The 16,861-nt window shown below is 40.0% G+C and overlaps 1 protein-coding gene across 1 annotated transcript in view; it reads right to left on the bottom strand.

Moving 5' to 3' along the window:
• Nucleotides 1-5,808: 5,808 nt before the first annotated feature.
• NELL1 (neural EGFL like 1) overlaps nucleotides 5,809-16,861 on the bottom strand; it is a 281,494-nt gene continuing 270,441 nt past the window's right edge. Inside the window, exons 17-20 of the mRNA XM_061999665.1 lie at nucleotides 15,457-15,650; nucleotides 9,190-9,366; nucleotides 7,248-7,472; nucleotides 5,809-5,906 (exon numbers count right to left, since the gene is read on the bottom strand). Coding sequence (XP_061855649.1) covers nucleotides 5,856-5,906; nucleotides 7,248-7,472; nucleotides 9,190-9,366; nucleotides 15,457-15,650 — 647 coding nt within the window. The 3' untranslated portion in view covers nucleotides 5,809-5,855. The remainder of the gene's footprint in view (nucleotides 5,907-7,247; nucleotides 7,473-9,189; nucleotides 9,367-15,456; nucleotides 15,651-16,861) is intronic.

Raw genomic sequence — 16,861 nt, 5'->3', positions numbered from 1 at the left:
CACTGAAACTTCCAAATTACTGAAAAACGCACATTTTCAAAACACAGTCTTCTAGAGCTTATCTCTTAACACAGCTGGGGTATAAGTTTGGAATATGTGGGACTGATATTTCTCATTGCTACCCTTCTAGTGCATCCACCCACTTGAAACACAGAGCATACATTTATTTTCACTCAAAATAGTATTGCTCACACTAGACAAGCTTGCTCTGCAAATATCTCAAACATTGACAAGTGACACAGAATGAGATGGCTACTCAGAGGTGAAAAGGTCACCGAGTATAATTTCTTTTTGCCCCAGCTGTAGAGGATATATATGTGCACACTGTAATCCCACACAGTTTAGGATAATGCTTTAATTCAGGAAGAGAAATAGCTTTGAACTTTCATGCTGAGCAATACTTAGACAATGAAAAACTTCAGCTAAATTCCTCTCAACTTTGCAGGCATACGGAACTTTGTTATGCATTTAACAACTTTCATCCTCTCCAGCCAGTTCGAGATTCTCCTTCATCCAGTCTTGGGAAGCCCATTCTTAACAATCCCACACACTAAGGCAGATCGTTGCTAGCATCTCTGACATTTCTGAGGCACCAACAGAACATACCTTCCAGAGACTTCTTCCTGATATTGGTGAAGGGTGAGGAGAAAGGGAGGAATCAAGCTTTTTGCTTGATTTGCTTTAAAATACATATTTGGTTTTTCCTAACCCTCATCTCAACAGGTAAGAGTTTACCCTTAAAGTTTGTCCTTACCTGAACATACTTTGATGATTCTCTGTTTCTAACTTCATAGGCACTGAGTAAAGAAATATCTACTTTGAGTCTAGAGACACAGCAGCAGCAAAGCTCTCACATTCCTGCACCTGGATGAGAATGTTGCATAATATTTAGGTAGGAAAAACAATCTGCATATATAATACTGTGTATGAAAAAGGAAATCAGTCCAAACCAGTCTAAAGTAGCACAGGTTACATCAAATACATTTGCAATTCTTGTGACAGAAAAAGCAATCAACTGCATTATCAGAAAACAGAGTTTTTCAACTCTGGTCTCTGCTTTGTGTCTGAGTGATGGTGTGATGTGCCACAGAACTTCTGAGCCTCTCTTCACTGAAGTGCCTGCTGGATCTACATATGTACCATGTAACCACAAAGGCATTCAATAATGAAGAGCTTTGGGACAAGTAAACATGTCGCAGTGTATGGGTGACACAACCAGTCACTTGAAAGAGACCACAGAACAGAGAATAGAAATTAAAAGCCATTCTCAGAAGGTTTGTGCATCTATTGCTGTACCCAGGGAAAATACCATCACAACCCTGTGAAAACAGTGGCTGTAAGCACAGTACCACCCAAAGACAAATAAGCTGGCCATGTGACTCTGAGCCTTTTGCCAAGATGGTTTCTCCCCATCAGGGAAGAAGCAGATATAAGAAGCCTGAATTGCTCCAGATCCTGATGCAGCTGCTTGGATCTCAAAGAAAACATGACAAGGCTCACTTCAAAACACCATTTAAATAAAACAATCTCATGTACAAATTCAAGAAGAAACATAATTCAAGTATGTGGCACTGCTGAAGGAAAGACCTAGCTCCCAGCCAGAAATCCACTCATCAGAATTCTGTGCATCCCTCACACTGTGCAGCTGAAGTAGCAGTAATGTATTCAAATGACACACCTATGACTTTGGGGGCTTTTTTTGACTGGTCACGATTTTTGACATCACTTGACCATCTGTTGTGAATGTCCTGGTGATGGCTTCATTTAAATAAATAAAAAATTGAACCTTTTTATCAACTTATTGATATACACCCTCCTCAGATAAACCTGTGGTTGGGAGACTCTTCACCAGCAGCTAGCAACAAGAAATAAACCTGTTAGCATCCGCAAGCAATATTTGCAGATCACAAGCAGCACCAGCACTACATTACCACCTCTCTGAGGGTGATGATCAACTGCAAGAATCATAGCAGATCTCTACCAGTAAGAGAGGAGAACTGAATATGAAACGTTCAGACACTCCAGGTTGAATTATTTTCCTTAAAAAAACCCATTATATACCACCATGATTCTTCCTTACATTGGTTTCAGTTTCCATGGGCACCAAAGATCTACCTTAAAAGGAACAGTAGCTTCTTGGCAGGTACATATTTCAGATGGCAGTATATGTTCCTCAAACAATTATGTCCTATCACAACATCCACTTAAAATTTTACATCAAACTGTATCAGGAGACCCTTTAAAAATCTCTTCATTAATGATGATTATGTGAGTACCATTAGATGTGAGACATTCCCATACTGCTTGCAGGAGTTACGATTTAATTCTCCTGCAATCTCCTCCACCAGTTGTGTAAGCTCTCCTGACACTTTACCTTTTGTTTTGTAAAACATTACCATCCTGCCAGAGAAAACAAACAGAATATTCTGTTTGTCACTGCTATCTGATTGAAAAGATGTTATTAATTAAATATTGCACAGAGTTTATACCTGAAAACTCACTGATGGCTCTTGGGAGAGGATGTCTTACTGGAAAAACAGTTGTTATTTAGGACTCTGAGGCAACACAGGGACACTGATAAATCTCCCACACAGTCCTCTGAATTAGGCAGCTACTATTCAGTATTTTGGGGGAATAGTTTGGATTTTCCTGGGACTATAATAGTGACTAGCATGGCTTAGTGTGGTTCACGACTCTAGGAGCAATTGCGTTCGCTTTATCCCAGCAGGGGAGTTTGCAAATGCAGAGGGAGCAGAACTAAGAAGTCACTTCCTTCACAAAACACAGCACAATGTTCTGCTTTAGTACCTAAACTGAGTTTCTTGCCAAAAAGAGGAGGCAAAGCCATTTAACCAGAGCTGGAATCTTCATTTGCTGTTTCTCCCTCATTTATTTTTTTGTCATCAGAAGTGTTACATGCACAGAAATTACTCCTTTACAGGATAAATAAGTAGAAACAGCTCCAAAATTCCAACTACTCATAGTAAAGAGTTTTGACCACGTAAGATTCCTTTCACAGAGGTCCTTCATGTTAAAACTATTGCTCTTACCTTCTGAGTAGACAGAAGGTCCATCTCACAAACAAAGAAGAGATTTTTTCAGAAATCATCAATAATATAAACTTATCTGGGTTTTTTTTCAGCATTTTCACTGTACGCCCAGAAGTTTATAGGGAACAGGGAATTTCATCACAAAAGAGGTTTAGAAAGTTCTTACCTTGGTCACAGAGGAACACAGTGAATTAAATTTTCCTCCTCAGTGTGCTCTTTGAGCTGTGGCTGTGGCTTCCAAGCACTCTAAAGATAAATGTGATGTGACTAGTGATCAAATTGCTTCACAAGGAAAAGTTCATCACAGTCAGGGTAACTGCTTAAAATGCAACATAAACAAACAGGTCTGTGTCAATATTGTGACTTTGTATAAACAATTCAAGCTGTATTACTCTGGAGATAATGACACATAATGCTGTACAAAACGCTCTGAAAGGGCTTTACTGAATTAATCTGCAATCGAGTTCTGGAAGAAAATTAGTCTGTGCTGTGGAAAAACGTGAACTTCTGTGCTGCTGTCGAATATGATCCTACCAAGGTCTAGAGCTTCCAGACAGTATCTTGGGAAAGGCCTTCACTCCTACAAGGTAAATGGGAACAGAATGACTTTCAAACGTTGTGTTATCTTTAAGCCCAGTCACGAAGAACACGACAAGAATCGGTGTGTATGACAGACTGGAATACATGAATTTGGCTGAGTGAGTATAAATGAAGCATCTCTTACAACTCTGACACCACATCTCTGGGCAAACATTCCTTCTAGCAATATCACAAGTTCAGGTCTGGAAAGGACAGTGATCAATGTTTTAAACCTGCTAATAAAACTAAGGGAAAGCAATCTGTACATAGGATTTTATTGAGATGCCCACGAGTTTTAAATCATTCCCCTTTATATCTCAGCCCACTGGATATCTCATCCGACTGAATTACCATTGGGTTTTACAATGTGATATACAAAATGAGCTGACATTATGATTTACAAACATCCTTTGAGCATCATATAAAACACAACTGTTTCCCTTATTATACAATCATTAGGGCAATGCAAATATAGTCAATACATTAGTAGCTGAAAACGATGGGGCATTTTAAGAAAATAAATGTAACTTTACCACACAAACCTGTTAGATAAAACAAATCCTGTCTAAAAAAATGGGAAGAAAGTTGTCTGAATGATTGCAAATAATTTTTATACTGTTTTGCCACTGTCCCCTTATAAGAAACATAACAGTACTTCATTTAAAAGACGACTAATTTTTTCACTGTATTGTCACACTTCATCTTATTAATCAGTTTCACATTTTCTGCATGAAACTACAAAAAAAACCCCTCACAAATGTAGACTTCCCAAACTGTAGCCACTATACTTATTTCTGCACTCTTTTCCACATATTCAGTGTGATTAATTAAATAAACATAAAGCAAAAAAAACCCCACTACACAAATGAGCAGAACAAAACACGACGGCACGTTAAAAAGGTGACATTTAAGCTGTAGATGCCATCACCATAGAAATATGTTCTTGCTCTAACGCCACAAACTTTCTAGCCTCATGAAAAAATTAGACATTAGCTGAAGAGAATCTAAACTCTAACCTTGACTTAGGGCTGAGAGTTTTAATTGGTATTTCTGTCCAAATGTAGGTACTGAACAACACTGTGTGCATGGTAAACTTAAAACTAACTATTTTTAATGTCCTAATATGGGAAAAGAGAAAAATCTGTTTCTGAGCTGTTAATTGAGTAATGAAAGTTACCACGTGTTAAGGTCTCCTGTCCCACATGACCCTGGTACAGGGGCTTCTGTGTTTTGTCATTAAGGTGGCAGTAACTGAGAATGGCAGATGACATCCTTATTACTCGAAATACAAAACCAGAAAAACTCTGAACTCATCAATGATTTTACAACTGAAAGCAAATTCAAACCTAGTCAATTTAAAAGATATCATCTTAAGGGTCATAGGATCAATCATAGAGTGGTAGAGGTTGGATGACTGCACAGTCCAGCGGGATTACACCCTTTTCCAGCACTTGCAGTTTCTCTTGCAAAACAGAATACTGATAGTGACTGGTGACTCCTGAATATGTGTTGAATTGGCAGTGGAATGTGTTTTTAGTTCCATTTCTCACTACAGGGGTCTTGCTGCTGCTCCATGTGTTTGGAGAAGAAAGTGCTTTTCTTTTCCCTCCCATTTCATTAAGTACATGGCATTTAATTTTATAATTTTTTAAGACAGACTTACTTTGATTACTTCCATTCTGTCCAATCAAATATACCTTTGAATGCTTTAAAATGTTGGACAGCTGTGAAATATAAGTACTATGCAATTTGACTGTACATACATACATATTTTCATAAATACATCTGACAGGGACCTTGGAACTAAGTATGTGATATCATGGGACAAAACCACAACAGGCTGTCTTATTTGTAAAATCTAGATCCAAAGTAAGAAGAGCTGAATTCTATCATGTTGTCAATACACAAATTAAAACAAATATACAGCATTAGTTTACCCATGAAATAATTTAAATGTATTTGCAAATGTCTCGACAGGAAAAATGTGTCATTTACAACACTGAAAACTTGTAACAACCATTGACTCATATGCGCTGTACTGTAAGTCACCCAGACAAGGCTAGCAAGGATGAGCATAGTGATAGGTCCCAAAGGCAACTCCCAAACATCTTCCTCATGTGGAGACTTTGGTAATTGTCTGTTGTATAAAACGCCAATGCACACGACTTCATTTCGGGTGTTCACTTCATCAGTTTTCCTCCCTCGGCACAGTCCAGTCTGACTACATCAGTTATTGTTGAGACACTCTAAATCCACCGAGCAGCAGACGTTCCCATTCTGCACAGACAAACAAGCAGATGTCAATCACCTCTGCAGAACAAGTTGCAAAGAGCAAAGGAGCTAGTGGCACACAGAGACAGATGCACTTCTGACACATCTCCTGCATACAAAAACCTGCTTAAGCCATCATCCCAGGGTGTCCTCGGTCAGTCCCAACTGCGGTGGCTTTTTGAGGAGGCTGACCTTTCCCAATAGCACTGAACTGGCCTGAACTACTCATGAACTAGAAATCTGGATGTAAAAGACTCAGTGGTCATAGAATCATAGAATGGTAGGGGTTGGAAGGGACCTTTAGAGATCATCTAGTCCAACACCTCTGGGTGTTGATCCTCAGAATAATATACAGCATGGCAACAAAGATGATTGGATTTTTATTCCCATGCAAGCAAGTGAATGGGGAGAGTTGTGATGTGATCCATGCAGGGAAGCTGTCCGTTTGTCTGAAACAAGCAGCTAGTTTAGATTCTCGATTCATGGCAGATATGTATGAGGGGAAAACATCCCATTTGGCTTTGGCGTTTAATCCCTTGCTAAATATCTTTCTGCAACATCCAGACATTTGCAAAACTATATCATGTTACAAAAAACTACAGGAACCATCAAAACCCCAAATGAACACTTTTTTTTCCCCCCTGTTTTGTTGGGGTTTTTTTAATCCAATGCAAACCAATAGCAAAAACTCTGAAGAATGACAGAAAAGCTACCTTCAATAATTTAAAGCCCTGGAGCAACAGCTTGGTTTCCCACAGTGACTAGAACAACATTTTATATAACCCAAAACAACATTTTCATAATTCTGATATTAGCACAGTGGGGTCATCACTGCATGGAGCAAGGGAGTCAGACTGCACTTCTGCATTAGAGCCATTGGATTAAATACATCTTGGGGAGATTAGGGAACAGAATCCGTGACATTCCCTCCCCACTGCTGTTGTGGGAGTGCCTTCATCTCTGAGCTACAATGCGTTTCTACTTGTGGACTTGGTGAAAGTTTTCTTAGTGTTTTTGCCTGTGCTTACCAGCTCTGTAAAACACATTTTCATGAACATCCACATTAGGCATTTATTAAAATACTAGCCTAGATTCGTACTGAGAATGCCTGAAGGGCTCTCTGACAGAATGTCTGAAAGCCACACTAGAACATTCCATCTCTGTGCTCAGAGTTTTCAACAAGAACAGAATTGCTTTTGTTTCCACCCTGCAAAACACAGAAGGTGTGGGTTCTTTAGGCTTCTGCCCTCGGTGTCATTTACTTTCCTGAGATCCAAATGTGAGCTTTCTAGGGCAGAAAGTGACCTTGACACGTTTCCACTGCCATTCTAACCTGGCCCATCGTACCTTGCATTTGCAGGTCGTACAAGGAGATCCCACCATAGTCCATACAGCACCGCTAAGTCTTGTGATGCCGTAGCCGTCTAGACAGGTTTTCCTGATGTCATAGGTGATGTTGTCAGCCAGACAGGGGTCACTGACACAGTGCGGACAGCACTCTCCTTCCGAGATGGCTGTGTACTCGCAGTTTAGGTTTGGGCACAGAAGAGGCCAGCAATCTACCTCTCCTTCCTGTAAAAATTGAAGCAAAAGTACGCTGAATTTGTTGCCATTTATTAGCTACCAAGAAACTTTTCATCTTCTTGAATGGAAAAGTTTTATTTTGTCAGAACTTAAATAAAATGAATGGATCAGCCCTCAGTTTGGTTGATCAAATAAGTGCATGTTTAAATACTGAGCTGAAGTTCCCTAAATATAGCAGACTATCATTTGCTTGTTTCTTGACTAAACAACACTGTTATCATCATAGCAGGGGGACTTGAGCTCTTTGGGGTTCTTAAAGGCAGCATTAAATATCGGGTTCCGATACTGCCCATAAACTATAATTTCTGCAGTGATCACCCTGCAGACTCTTGCACTCCTTCTATGCCTGGTCACATCAACATCTCTGCGGGATCACAGCAACTGCCTAAAGAGAAAATTAACACTGCAGATCGACACAGGTTAGTGTGTTCGAGAAGCATTGAACATTGATCTAACTAGTAACAGCCAAGATTGATTTTCCTGTCAACTCCTAAAGAAACTGTTGGAGCAATACCACTTCTGTTCCACCGAGTCATTGCTTTTATTATTTAGCTTTGTTTAAAAAGCGGTTTAGTAGATAGAAACATAGAGGAGAGAGTATCATCAGGTCAGTTCCGCAGAGTATTGCTCTGTGTGTCTAAACTTAACCTGCAAAGGGCTCCCACAACTTGTGTTATGCTACTCCGTAAACCTTCAGATGTCGATAACACCTTACATGCAGCACTGATTCAGAGCATCACTGGCTTTTTAGCTCGGTATGTTAAACCAATCATAAAAGCAGGCAAAGAACTTTAAGCCACAAACTCAGAATCCCTTGTAAAATACATCCCATCTAATATTTGCCATTATTGCTGGCTGTAAATGTTTCTTGCTGTTCTTTTGAGAACAGTAAAAAAAATCTAGGAGAATATGAAATACAATACTTCCTGTTGTATGTTATGTATAATTATCTCTTAACAGTAACTCAGCTTTGAATGTAATTTGTTTCCTGATGCTCAGACACCCCTTGATTAATATCATATATAAAGACTATGTTGTACAGAGAGCTATAAATGGATAACTGATAATTTTAATGAAGTTCATCGCTACACTAATTAGTATGTCTGTGCAAAACTTAAAGCTTTAGGGAAATAATCTACACTGTCTAATGAGAAAACAAATGTTCTTTATTCTGCATGTTTGTCTGGCAATTTCAGTTTTCTTTCTCCTTCTTTTTTTGGTTAATTTTCATTAATTCCCCATGTGGCACCAGCACTCCGTTTTTCCTGAATTTGCTGAATGAAAAAAAACCCCATAATCCCATTGTCCATTTTGATAAGACAGGTACACCAGCTGGTATCATTAAAAGCTGAAACTCCTCCAATCAAATCCATTGCATGTGAATAAAAAAAAAGTTTAAAAGTCATTTAAAGATCAGATGACCTTAGAAAAGTTCTTGAAAATAGACTAACACTAAAGTTAATACAGCGTCAAGGTTTCCAAGCTCTTGTCAAGCTTTTCATTTGGCTCATTAGACCTACTTATTCAGCATAAGAGGAAAACTGAAGGTGCAGCTTTCAGTTCCCTGGTGCTCTGTAAATGCTTTACCCATTCTCAGTCTGAAAAGCAGGTGAAGAGAGAGCCAAGAGCCTCCTTCCAGGTACGCTTTGCTAAAAATCATCATCCTTAGTATTCTTGCTCCCTTCTGAAATGCTTTTACCCATACCAGGCAACGGCACTGCTGACAGCTGTAGGTCCAGTTGTCCCCGCTGCGGTAGAGCTTGTGCCCAGTTTGGTCGAGGCACTGGCTGGTGACGCGGGTGTCACACTCCGGGCAGCAGAAGAGGTCGGCGCTGGGGTTCCTGCAGTCACAGGCTGTCCTCCGGCAGAAAATCCGCCCATCCTGCGAGGACACATTGCCCTGATGTCAACCACAAACTGCCAGACAGCACCCCGGGTAAGAGCACAGGGGAGAGCTCAAAGGGCATGTATCAGGAAATGTTCACTTCTTAATGCACTTGACATTCCCAGCAATAAGGACTAGACCCTGCCAGCTGTTATACCTCAAACAACAGCATTGTCCCAGTTTCTATCCATGCATGGATCCAACGCTGTCTGAACCGGGGTACTGTTTCTTTGTCTCCAGCTAACTGAACTGAAATCAGTACCTCAGTAGACATATAGTGAAGTAATTTCATATCTCATTGGTTACATCAACCAATTCTTTGAGCAGTTGCCTCTCTAACACTTATAATATTTGTTCAGCACTATTTTGACTCAATGTATCACTGTGAAGAAAATATCTCGAATAAATAAATCAAGGTTATGAAGGTGGTCCCTTTAACTTCATAGGAGCACAATGGAGCAAAATCACAGTAGCACTAATCATTCTGCACTTAGAATTCACCACTGGTTCTGTTCCACATTTGGACCTGCAATACAGCAGTTTAATGCTAAATGGATTTATCATCATCTATTATAACTCAGTTCATGTATCCAACAGGACCTTGTAATTCCACAGGCTCTCCAAAAAATGATTTTGCTAAATATTTGCTTACAGTATTGGATGGCCCATTTTGTAAAGACCATTAAACAGAACTGTTTGAGATAAACAGAATTGCTTCTGCAGGTAAAGAGAAAAGGATATATTCTCTTTGCATCACAGAAAAACAAATTGATTCTAATTCTAGTTATGAAAATTGGATGGACTATTGTGTTTGAAATGATACCCATTACTGCAGGTGAGCCAGCATACTGATATGTCACACGTAGACTGGGAACTGAAACCACAGTTAACAACAAGGAGATTATTGAAAAGGTTTTGACATGAACTTCTTTTGCATTCAGTGCTAGTTATTGGATTAGTCCTTATTGAAGCAAAGCATCCCCTGCAGTCAATTCAAAGGTAGAGAGGAACAAAGCTATGGAACACAACTGTACGCTTCCTAAAACAACTCCACTCCTTTCATGGCAGTTTCTCAGTATTCTCATTAGAGTCCTGTTCTGACTCCATAAACCTGCAGCTGATGTAAGAAGGAAAAAAAGTTTTTCATTACCACCAAATAAAGGGACACCTTGCAAAGCAAAGGAATTTATTTCCTCCAATCCTTTTAAGAAGTGATTTCTAAATAGAGTGACAGCAGCCCAGGATGTCTTTTCCACAAGCAGACAAAATAGTCATAACCACGGCATGTAGCCTGGGTGGTTGTTTTGTTCATCTTTTGATGTAGGAATCTGTGTTTGGCTCTTGTTTTCAAGCAAAGCCAATCGTGACCACTACGCATCACTGACAAAATCAGCATCAGGGAATCACAATACCCATGTCTGTCAATGCCACTGCAGCATTTCATCAGGGGTTGGAATTGATTAGAATACTACTTTCTGGTTTTAGAATGATTGAAATGATTTCTCATACCTAACAAGGAAAGCTGAAGAGAACACAGAATTCTGGGAAGGTAGACAAAGGCTATGTTAACATGGATCTGCACTGCTTTTGCCAACCACAGAGAATGGGACCAGACTGCCTCCCAATCTTTGTTCAGGTTTGTATCAAAACAAGACACCTAAGGATTCTGCACTTGTGGCTAGTTTGCTGCTTCAGCTGTGGGAAAAGGAATAAACAAGCTTTATTTCCTTACCCAGCCGTCTGAGTAAATCATGAGGTAAGGAAGAAGACTGAGAGTGACCCGTTTCCTTAGCTACAGGCCCAGTCACGTCCAGATGCAATGCTGGGAATAAAGCCTTTCCACACAAAAACCAGAAAAACAAAAAAGTCATCTTCCCCTTTCAGCACGTGCTGAAGGAAGAGAGCTGAAAGCTTTCCCTGACGGAGAGTTATGACTAAATCTCCATTCTTGCAGGCAGGAAAGCACAACTGTCTTCCACCCCACGCTGAGGGCAGACATCAAGGGGCATCTCAACATAAAAGCTCTGCCAGGCTGAGTAGCTCCAGGCATATGGGGTTGTGCCAGGCATCCAGCAACTCAAGGCCCTTGACAATGGCAGTCTCCTTCCTTTACATAATGGAGTGCTGATTAATAATGGCTAACAATAACCTGTCTGCTTAGTTCCAATTTGGTTCCCAAGCTTTCAAGATTAGTTTTCAAATTCCCCTTTCAGCTGGTGACAGTGCTCCAGTTCTGTGCTCCTCTGAGCTTCTGTGCTCTTACCTCTGGGGAGCAGCTAACCTTTTACATTGCCTTTACTCTCTGCATTTCAGAACACTGACAAAGCCTGATGATTTTGCCAGAGACCTTTTGGTAATCATAATACACTGCTACTCTCTTTATTCTTTAAGCATCTGTATTTTATCTGCAACCTCATTAGTTCCATTCCTTTCAAAAAACATTTTTATCCTTCTACTGCAGGGACACAAACCTCTTAAGTCACCTCTCACGTGCATCTCTGCAGCTCTATAGTAGCACTGAGAAATATATAGAAAACTGAGAAATGTATAGAAAGCTTTTGGTGGGTAATAACACACAGCATCTTATTAGATGCCCACCAGCCACACTGAATCAGTTCTATGTGCTTCCTCAGCATCAGTGGTGAGAACACAAAATTGTTCTTACCAAAGGAAAAACTGACAGATAGGGGAATCACTGTAAAGGGTGACTCGAGTTTCCACAGAGCCCTAAAGCCAATTTGAACAGAATTCAGACCCTGCAGAAAACCATCAAACTGCTCTTGCCCTCAGGAACACACTTTGCCTCAGCACACCCTGCAGTTTGCAGTACCCCCAGGCTTTTTTCATACAGGGAACGGAACACTGTCTTAATCAGAGGACAGATGCAAAGTTCAGATATAGCCAGGTTAGTTTTCTTCACAAGAGAGAGTAACAGCTTCCCACTCCCCTTGAAATTTCTACCAGTCTTAAATTTGATTATGTATTAAACCTGTAAGTGTTCAGGAAGATGCCTGTAGCAGACACATCACAGAATCACTGTTGTTGGAAAAGACCTTTAAGATCAAGTCCAACCATTAACCTCACACTGCCAAGCCCATCACTAAACTAAACCCTCGGTACTTCATCTATGGATTACTTGAATAACTCTAAGGATGGTGACTCCACCACCTCAAATTTACCTGAGGTAGTAGATCAATTTATAGTTTCCAGAATTTGTATTTTTGTAAACTTTACATTCATTCAAATGAACAAGGACAATTTGAAGAGACTGGGTCTGATGAAACACTGAAATAATCCTCTCTGTACTTCAATAATGACCATTTTCTTCATTATGCAACTGAACTAATATAATTTCTCAGATTCCATAGTACTCTCCTCCACAAATAATCTTATTTAATGAACTTCAAACTTAAGTAAGGTGTTTCATTTCCTTTGCACCAGATTTTAGGTTAAAATATTTCCAAGATGGGATCTGTGGGTTTCAGCCAATGCACAAAATCTGTCCAACTGACCTTTCCCAAAACAACCACAACAAAAGACAAGCTGAAAGAAAGCATTAATTTAAGTCTGAAATGCCCGCTTCTGTTGATTTTGGCTGGGACGGAGTTAATTTTCTTCCCAGTGGCTAGTATGGGCCTGTATTTTGGATTTATGCTGGAACCAGTGTGGATAACACAGGATGTTTTCATTACTGCAGAGAAGGGCTTGCGCAAAGCCGTTTCTGCTCCTCACCCCACCCCACCCCACCAATGAGGACCTTGGGGGTGCACAAGAATTTAGGAGGAGATCCCACCAGGGCAGCTGAGCCTAAATGAATCAAAGGATATCCCAGATCATATGGCTCAGCAGGTAAAGCTGGGGAAGAGGAAGGAAGGGGTGGCCATTCAGAGCAATGGCATTTGTCTTCCCAAGTAGCTGTTACGTGTGATGGAGCCCTGTGTTCCTGGGGATGGCTGAATCCCTGCCTGCCTATGGGAAGTGGAGCCTTGCTTTGCCTTGCTTGTGTGTGTAGCTTTTTCTTCACTTATTAAGCTGTCTTTATCTCAAGACACGATTTTTTTCCCACCGGGGGGAGCGAGTGAGCGGCTGTGTGGGGCTTAGCTGCCAGCCGGGGTTAAACCACAACAGCCTCCTAGATAAAACAAGTGAGTAGGATCATTTCAAAGTTCAGGTAAGAACTCTAAGGAATGATTTAGTTACACTCTGCCCTCTTCCTCCGAGAAAGCTGAGTAGGCTGCAAAAAGGTCAAGCAGAGCCAGCTCTCTGTGCAACTGCATGAAAAGGATAGAGTCCTGCAGTGGGTTTAAGAGGCAGGTAGTCTGGTATACTGGAAGCTATCACAATTCATAAAAATATGTTTCAATAACATATTTCATTAAACACAAGTGAAGACTCTAGGTCCTGCCTGGGATATGACAGAGGAGAAGCTCTCCCTGTTTCCCCTGTTCTACAGATTTGATTCTCAAAACAGGCAGCTACTGCAACAAAATTAAATGCAAATGTTAATCGAGAGAGGAAAAAAAAAAGGGAAAGTGAGGAAGATACAAAGGAAGAGTCATAGCAACAAAAACTGTCAGGCTTAGTTTAAAATAGCTATGTACTAGTTAATCATTTTGTGTATTTTCCTGTACTAATAAGAGCATTCAACGTAAGAAATAAGTGCAATGAGAAATGGCAAATAAAACAAATTACAAGCAATCTAAAATGGGAATGCTAATAGTTGTAATTCTGCAAAGGCAAAGCAGATGTCTTCACATATATTAAACTGTTTATTCTATTGACTGGAAATCCTTTCAGAAGTCAGCCAGCTCCCCAAGATCATAATAAAAGCTTGATATATATTCAGTGGAGTTGTACACTTCAGCATCTGAAGGAAGGAGTTTTAGGGAGCTTGAGGCTACTTGAAGTAAAAAAATTACAGCAGCTAACAAGAACATCTTCCCTTCTGAGCCCAAAAGACCAACATACTTTGCAGATTCTATCCACTCTAAAGTCTTAATTTTCCTGTCTGCTATATTACTGCAATACAAAAATAATGGGGCTTTCTGCTTCTTGTTACTTTAAAACAACTCTTCCCCTTTGTGCCCCTCAAACCCTGTTTCTCTGGCTCATAAGTGTTGAGACATGGGGATTGATAGGCCAATTCTCATGCTGCATGTTCAGCTTTTCACTGTGGCCAAAATCTCATCTTACTTATGCAAGGGACAATGGTGTTCTGCTGTGTCTAAGGACAGCTTTACCAGTGCCATAAAAGACCAATCGTTTCACAGATTGGTGCATTTCTAAAATCCTTCTAATTTTAGTGACAGCATTCCTCTTTTAACGAGTGAAAATGAAGAAAGCAATCTCAAATGTTCTTTTAACTTGCTTACCACACTGAGAACAGAACTGATAATTTCCAGGGGGAAAAAAACAAAGTGTCAGCTCTAAGGTAGAACTATTTATACTGTGCCTGGCTTCTTCAAAGGTGCAGAGAGAGTTGCACTGCTCAAATAAGAGAGCTGTCAACACAGTCAACCTGGGATGAGGAGGAGATAGCTTCACCTTCCTTAACTTGAGGAAATTAAGAGCCTGCTGTTAGGTCCTCTAACCTTTGACTCACGCTCAGGCCTTTCTTCTCATCCAGTTAATTCACATGTATTCCAAGTAAAGGGAAACATCACCAACAGTCTGACTACAGTGCTTGTCCTGTGAGATGCATAGTCATGTGAAAGAGAAACTGAAAACAGTCTTCAACATTTCCAGGCTAGGTACTAATCGTCTGTACACTGTGTGAAAGGGTAATGCCAGACTCTGATCCAGGCATGCTCCGAGTGTCTCTGGCCTGCAGAGTGACACAACAGAAGCTCAGCAGGGTTAGTCATGATTCAGCTGTGTCTGTGGTTGTGCAAAACAAGAAAAACAATGAATTCTCAGAAGAATCTCCCCATCACTGCTTTAGTGCCCACAGCAGAGCTTACCTTTTGCCTCAGCACCTCGTGCTTAGGCTACTGTTTTCACCAACACTGGTGGCACTGCAATATTGGGTTTCTGACACGGGCCTGGAAAATTAAAGGACTCCTGAAACCCAGACCAGCTGGATCTCACCTTGCAGGAACAAACGGAGCATCTGTCCTCCCTCAGGGTCCACACCTGCCCATTCCGCTTGAAGCCGCCTTCATAGGGACAATCTCCAGTGCAAGATGGTCCGGATGGACAAAGGCAATCAAACCCTCCTGCCAGGTTCACACAGGCTGAATCGTTCCAACAGGTGTGGATCTTTAAGGCACACTCATCGATATCTGCAAAACAGCAGATTTATAATACTTTGCACATATTTTTTCACTGGGCAAATGTTATTTCTGTATTAAGTAATTTTTGCTCATCTGCCTCACTGGTGGAAGAGTGCCTGCTTCCTGATATCTTCCATATTTACTTGCTAGACATTAAATACTGCTTTTTATATTTATTTTTAGGTTATCCTTCAGTGTTTCTTTGGATTACACCAAGAATTCTTAAACTATCTCTAGCAGGCTTAACTGTAACTGCTGAGATCAATATACCAAGTGGAACTGTCTATGGGTGATGAACTCGAACCTAGAGACAAGAGATTAGAAACTAGCAAACAATCAGAGTGACCTTCTGCCAGCTAGATCACTCTCTGCTCTGGATTTTACATCAAAATAGAAGTGCACTATCCTTCGTAAGTTCCTAGCATGATCAACATTTCCCATACTAAAAGTAATCAATTGCATCCTTTTCCCATTGTTGGAAGATACAGGTGAATGGGTGGGGGGGGAGAAAGGAAGGAAAAAAAGAAACAAGAAGAAAAGAAAATAAAGAAATCAGAAGCACCTTAGCACCAAAATAGTCTTAGAACGAAACTATGTAGGAGAAGTATGATTTAGCAATGACATAAAGAAATAAGTAACAAAAGAAAATCATTATACGCTAGAGAAAAGTGAATTACAGTATCTCATTAAAATTGCTTTTGGAGGGTAAAATATAATTATGCAATATGAATTTATCTAGGGAGTTATTAAAGCATTCTTTTTCTTGCAGTGAAAGTCATGAGATTTTTAATCACATTGTTAAAAACAGGTATTTCTTTCAGAAAACAACTTTGGACTGTTATTACACAGTGTATTGACAGCTTGTCCAGATAAAATATCAGGGTCTCTTTTGTTCCAACATGAACAATGAAAACTGTAAGCAACAGTGGGAGGAAAGCTGAAGAAGAAAATCCTTTAGAAGCATTTGATGCTCTCTATCATGAAAATTCCAGAATACTGTTACATGAACTCAGAAATTACAAGGAAGAATCCTCACATTTACCTTTTCAAATTACTTTATTGCTAGCGTGAAATTTAGAACTCTTCAGTATTACCCAAGTGCTTTTAACTTCTCTCCAAAACATAACATTAAAATATTTAACAGAACTTTCAAAAATAACTCAAACCTAAAGTGTAATTTAGAAAGGTTGTGATGGTCAGTTGCCCTACTTTATGGACAA

Source organism: Colius striatus, chromosome 7, assembly GCF_028858725.1.
Source record: "Colius striatus isolate bColStr4 chromosome 7, bColStr4.1.hap1, whole genome shotgun sequence".
NCBI classification, from domain to species: domain Eukaryota; kingdom Metazoa; phylum Chordata; class Aves; order Coliiformes; family Coliidae; genus Colius; species Colius striatus.
This window is presented reverse-complemented; position numbering and strand designations above follow the sequence as displayed.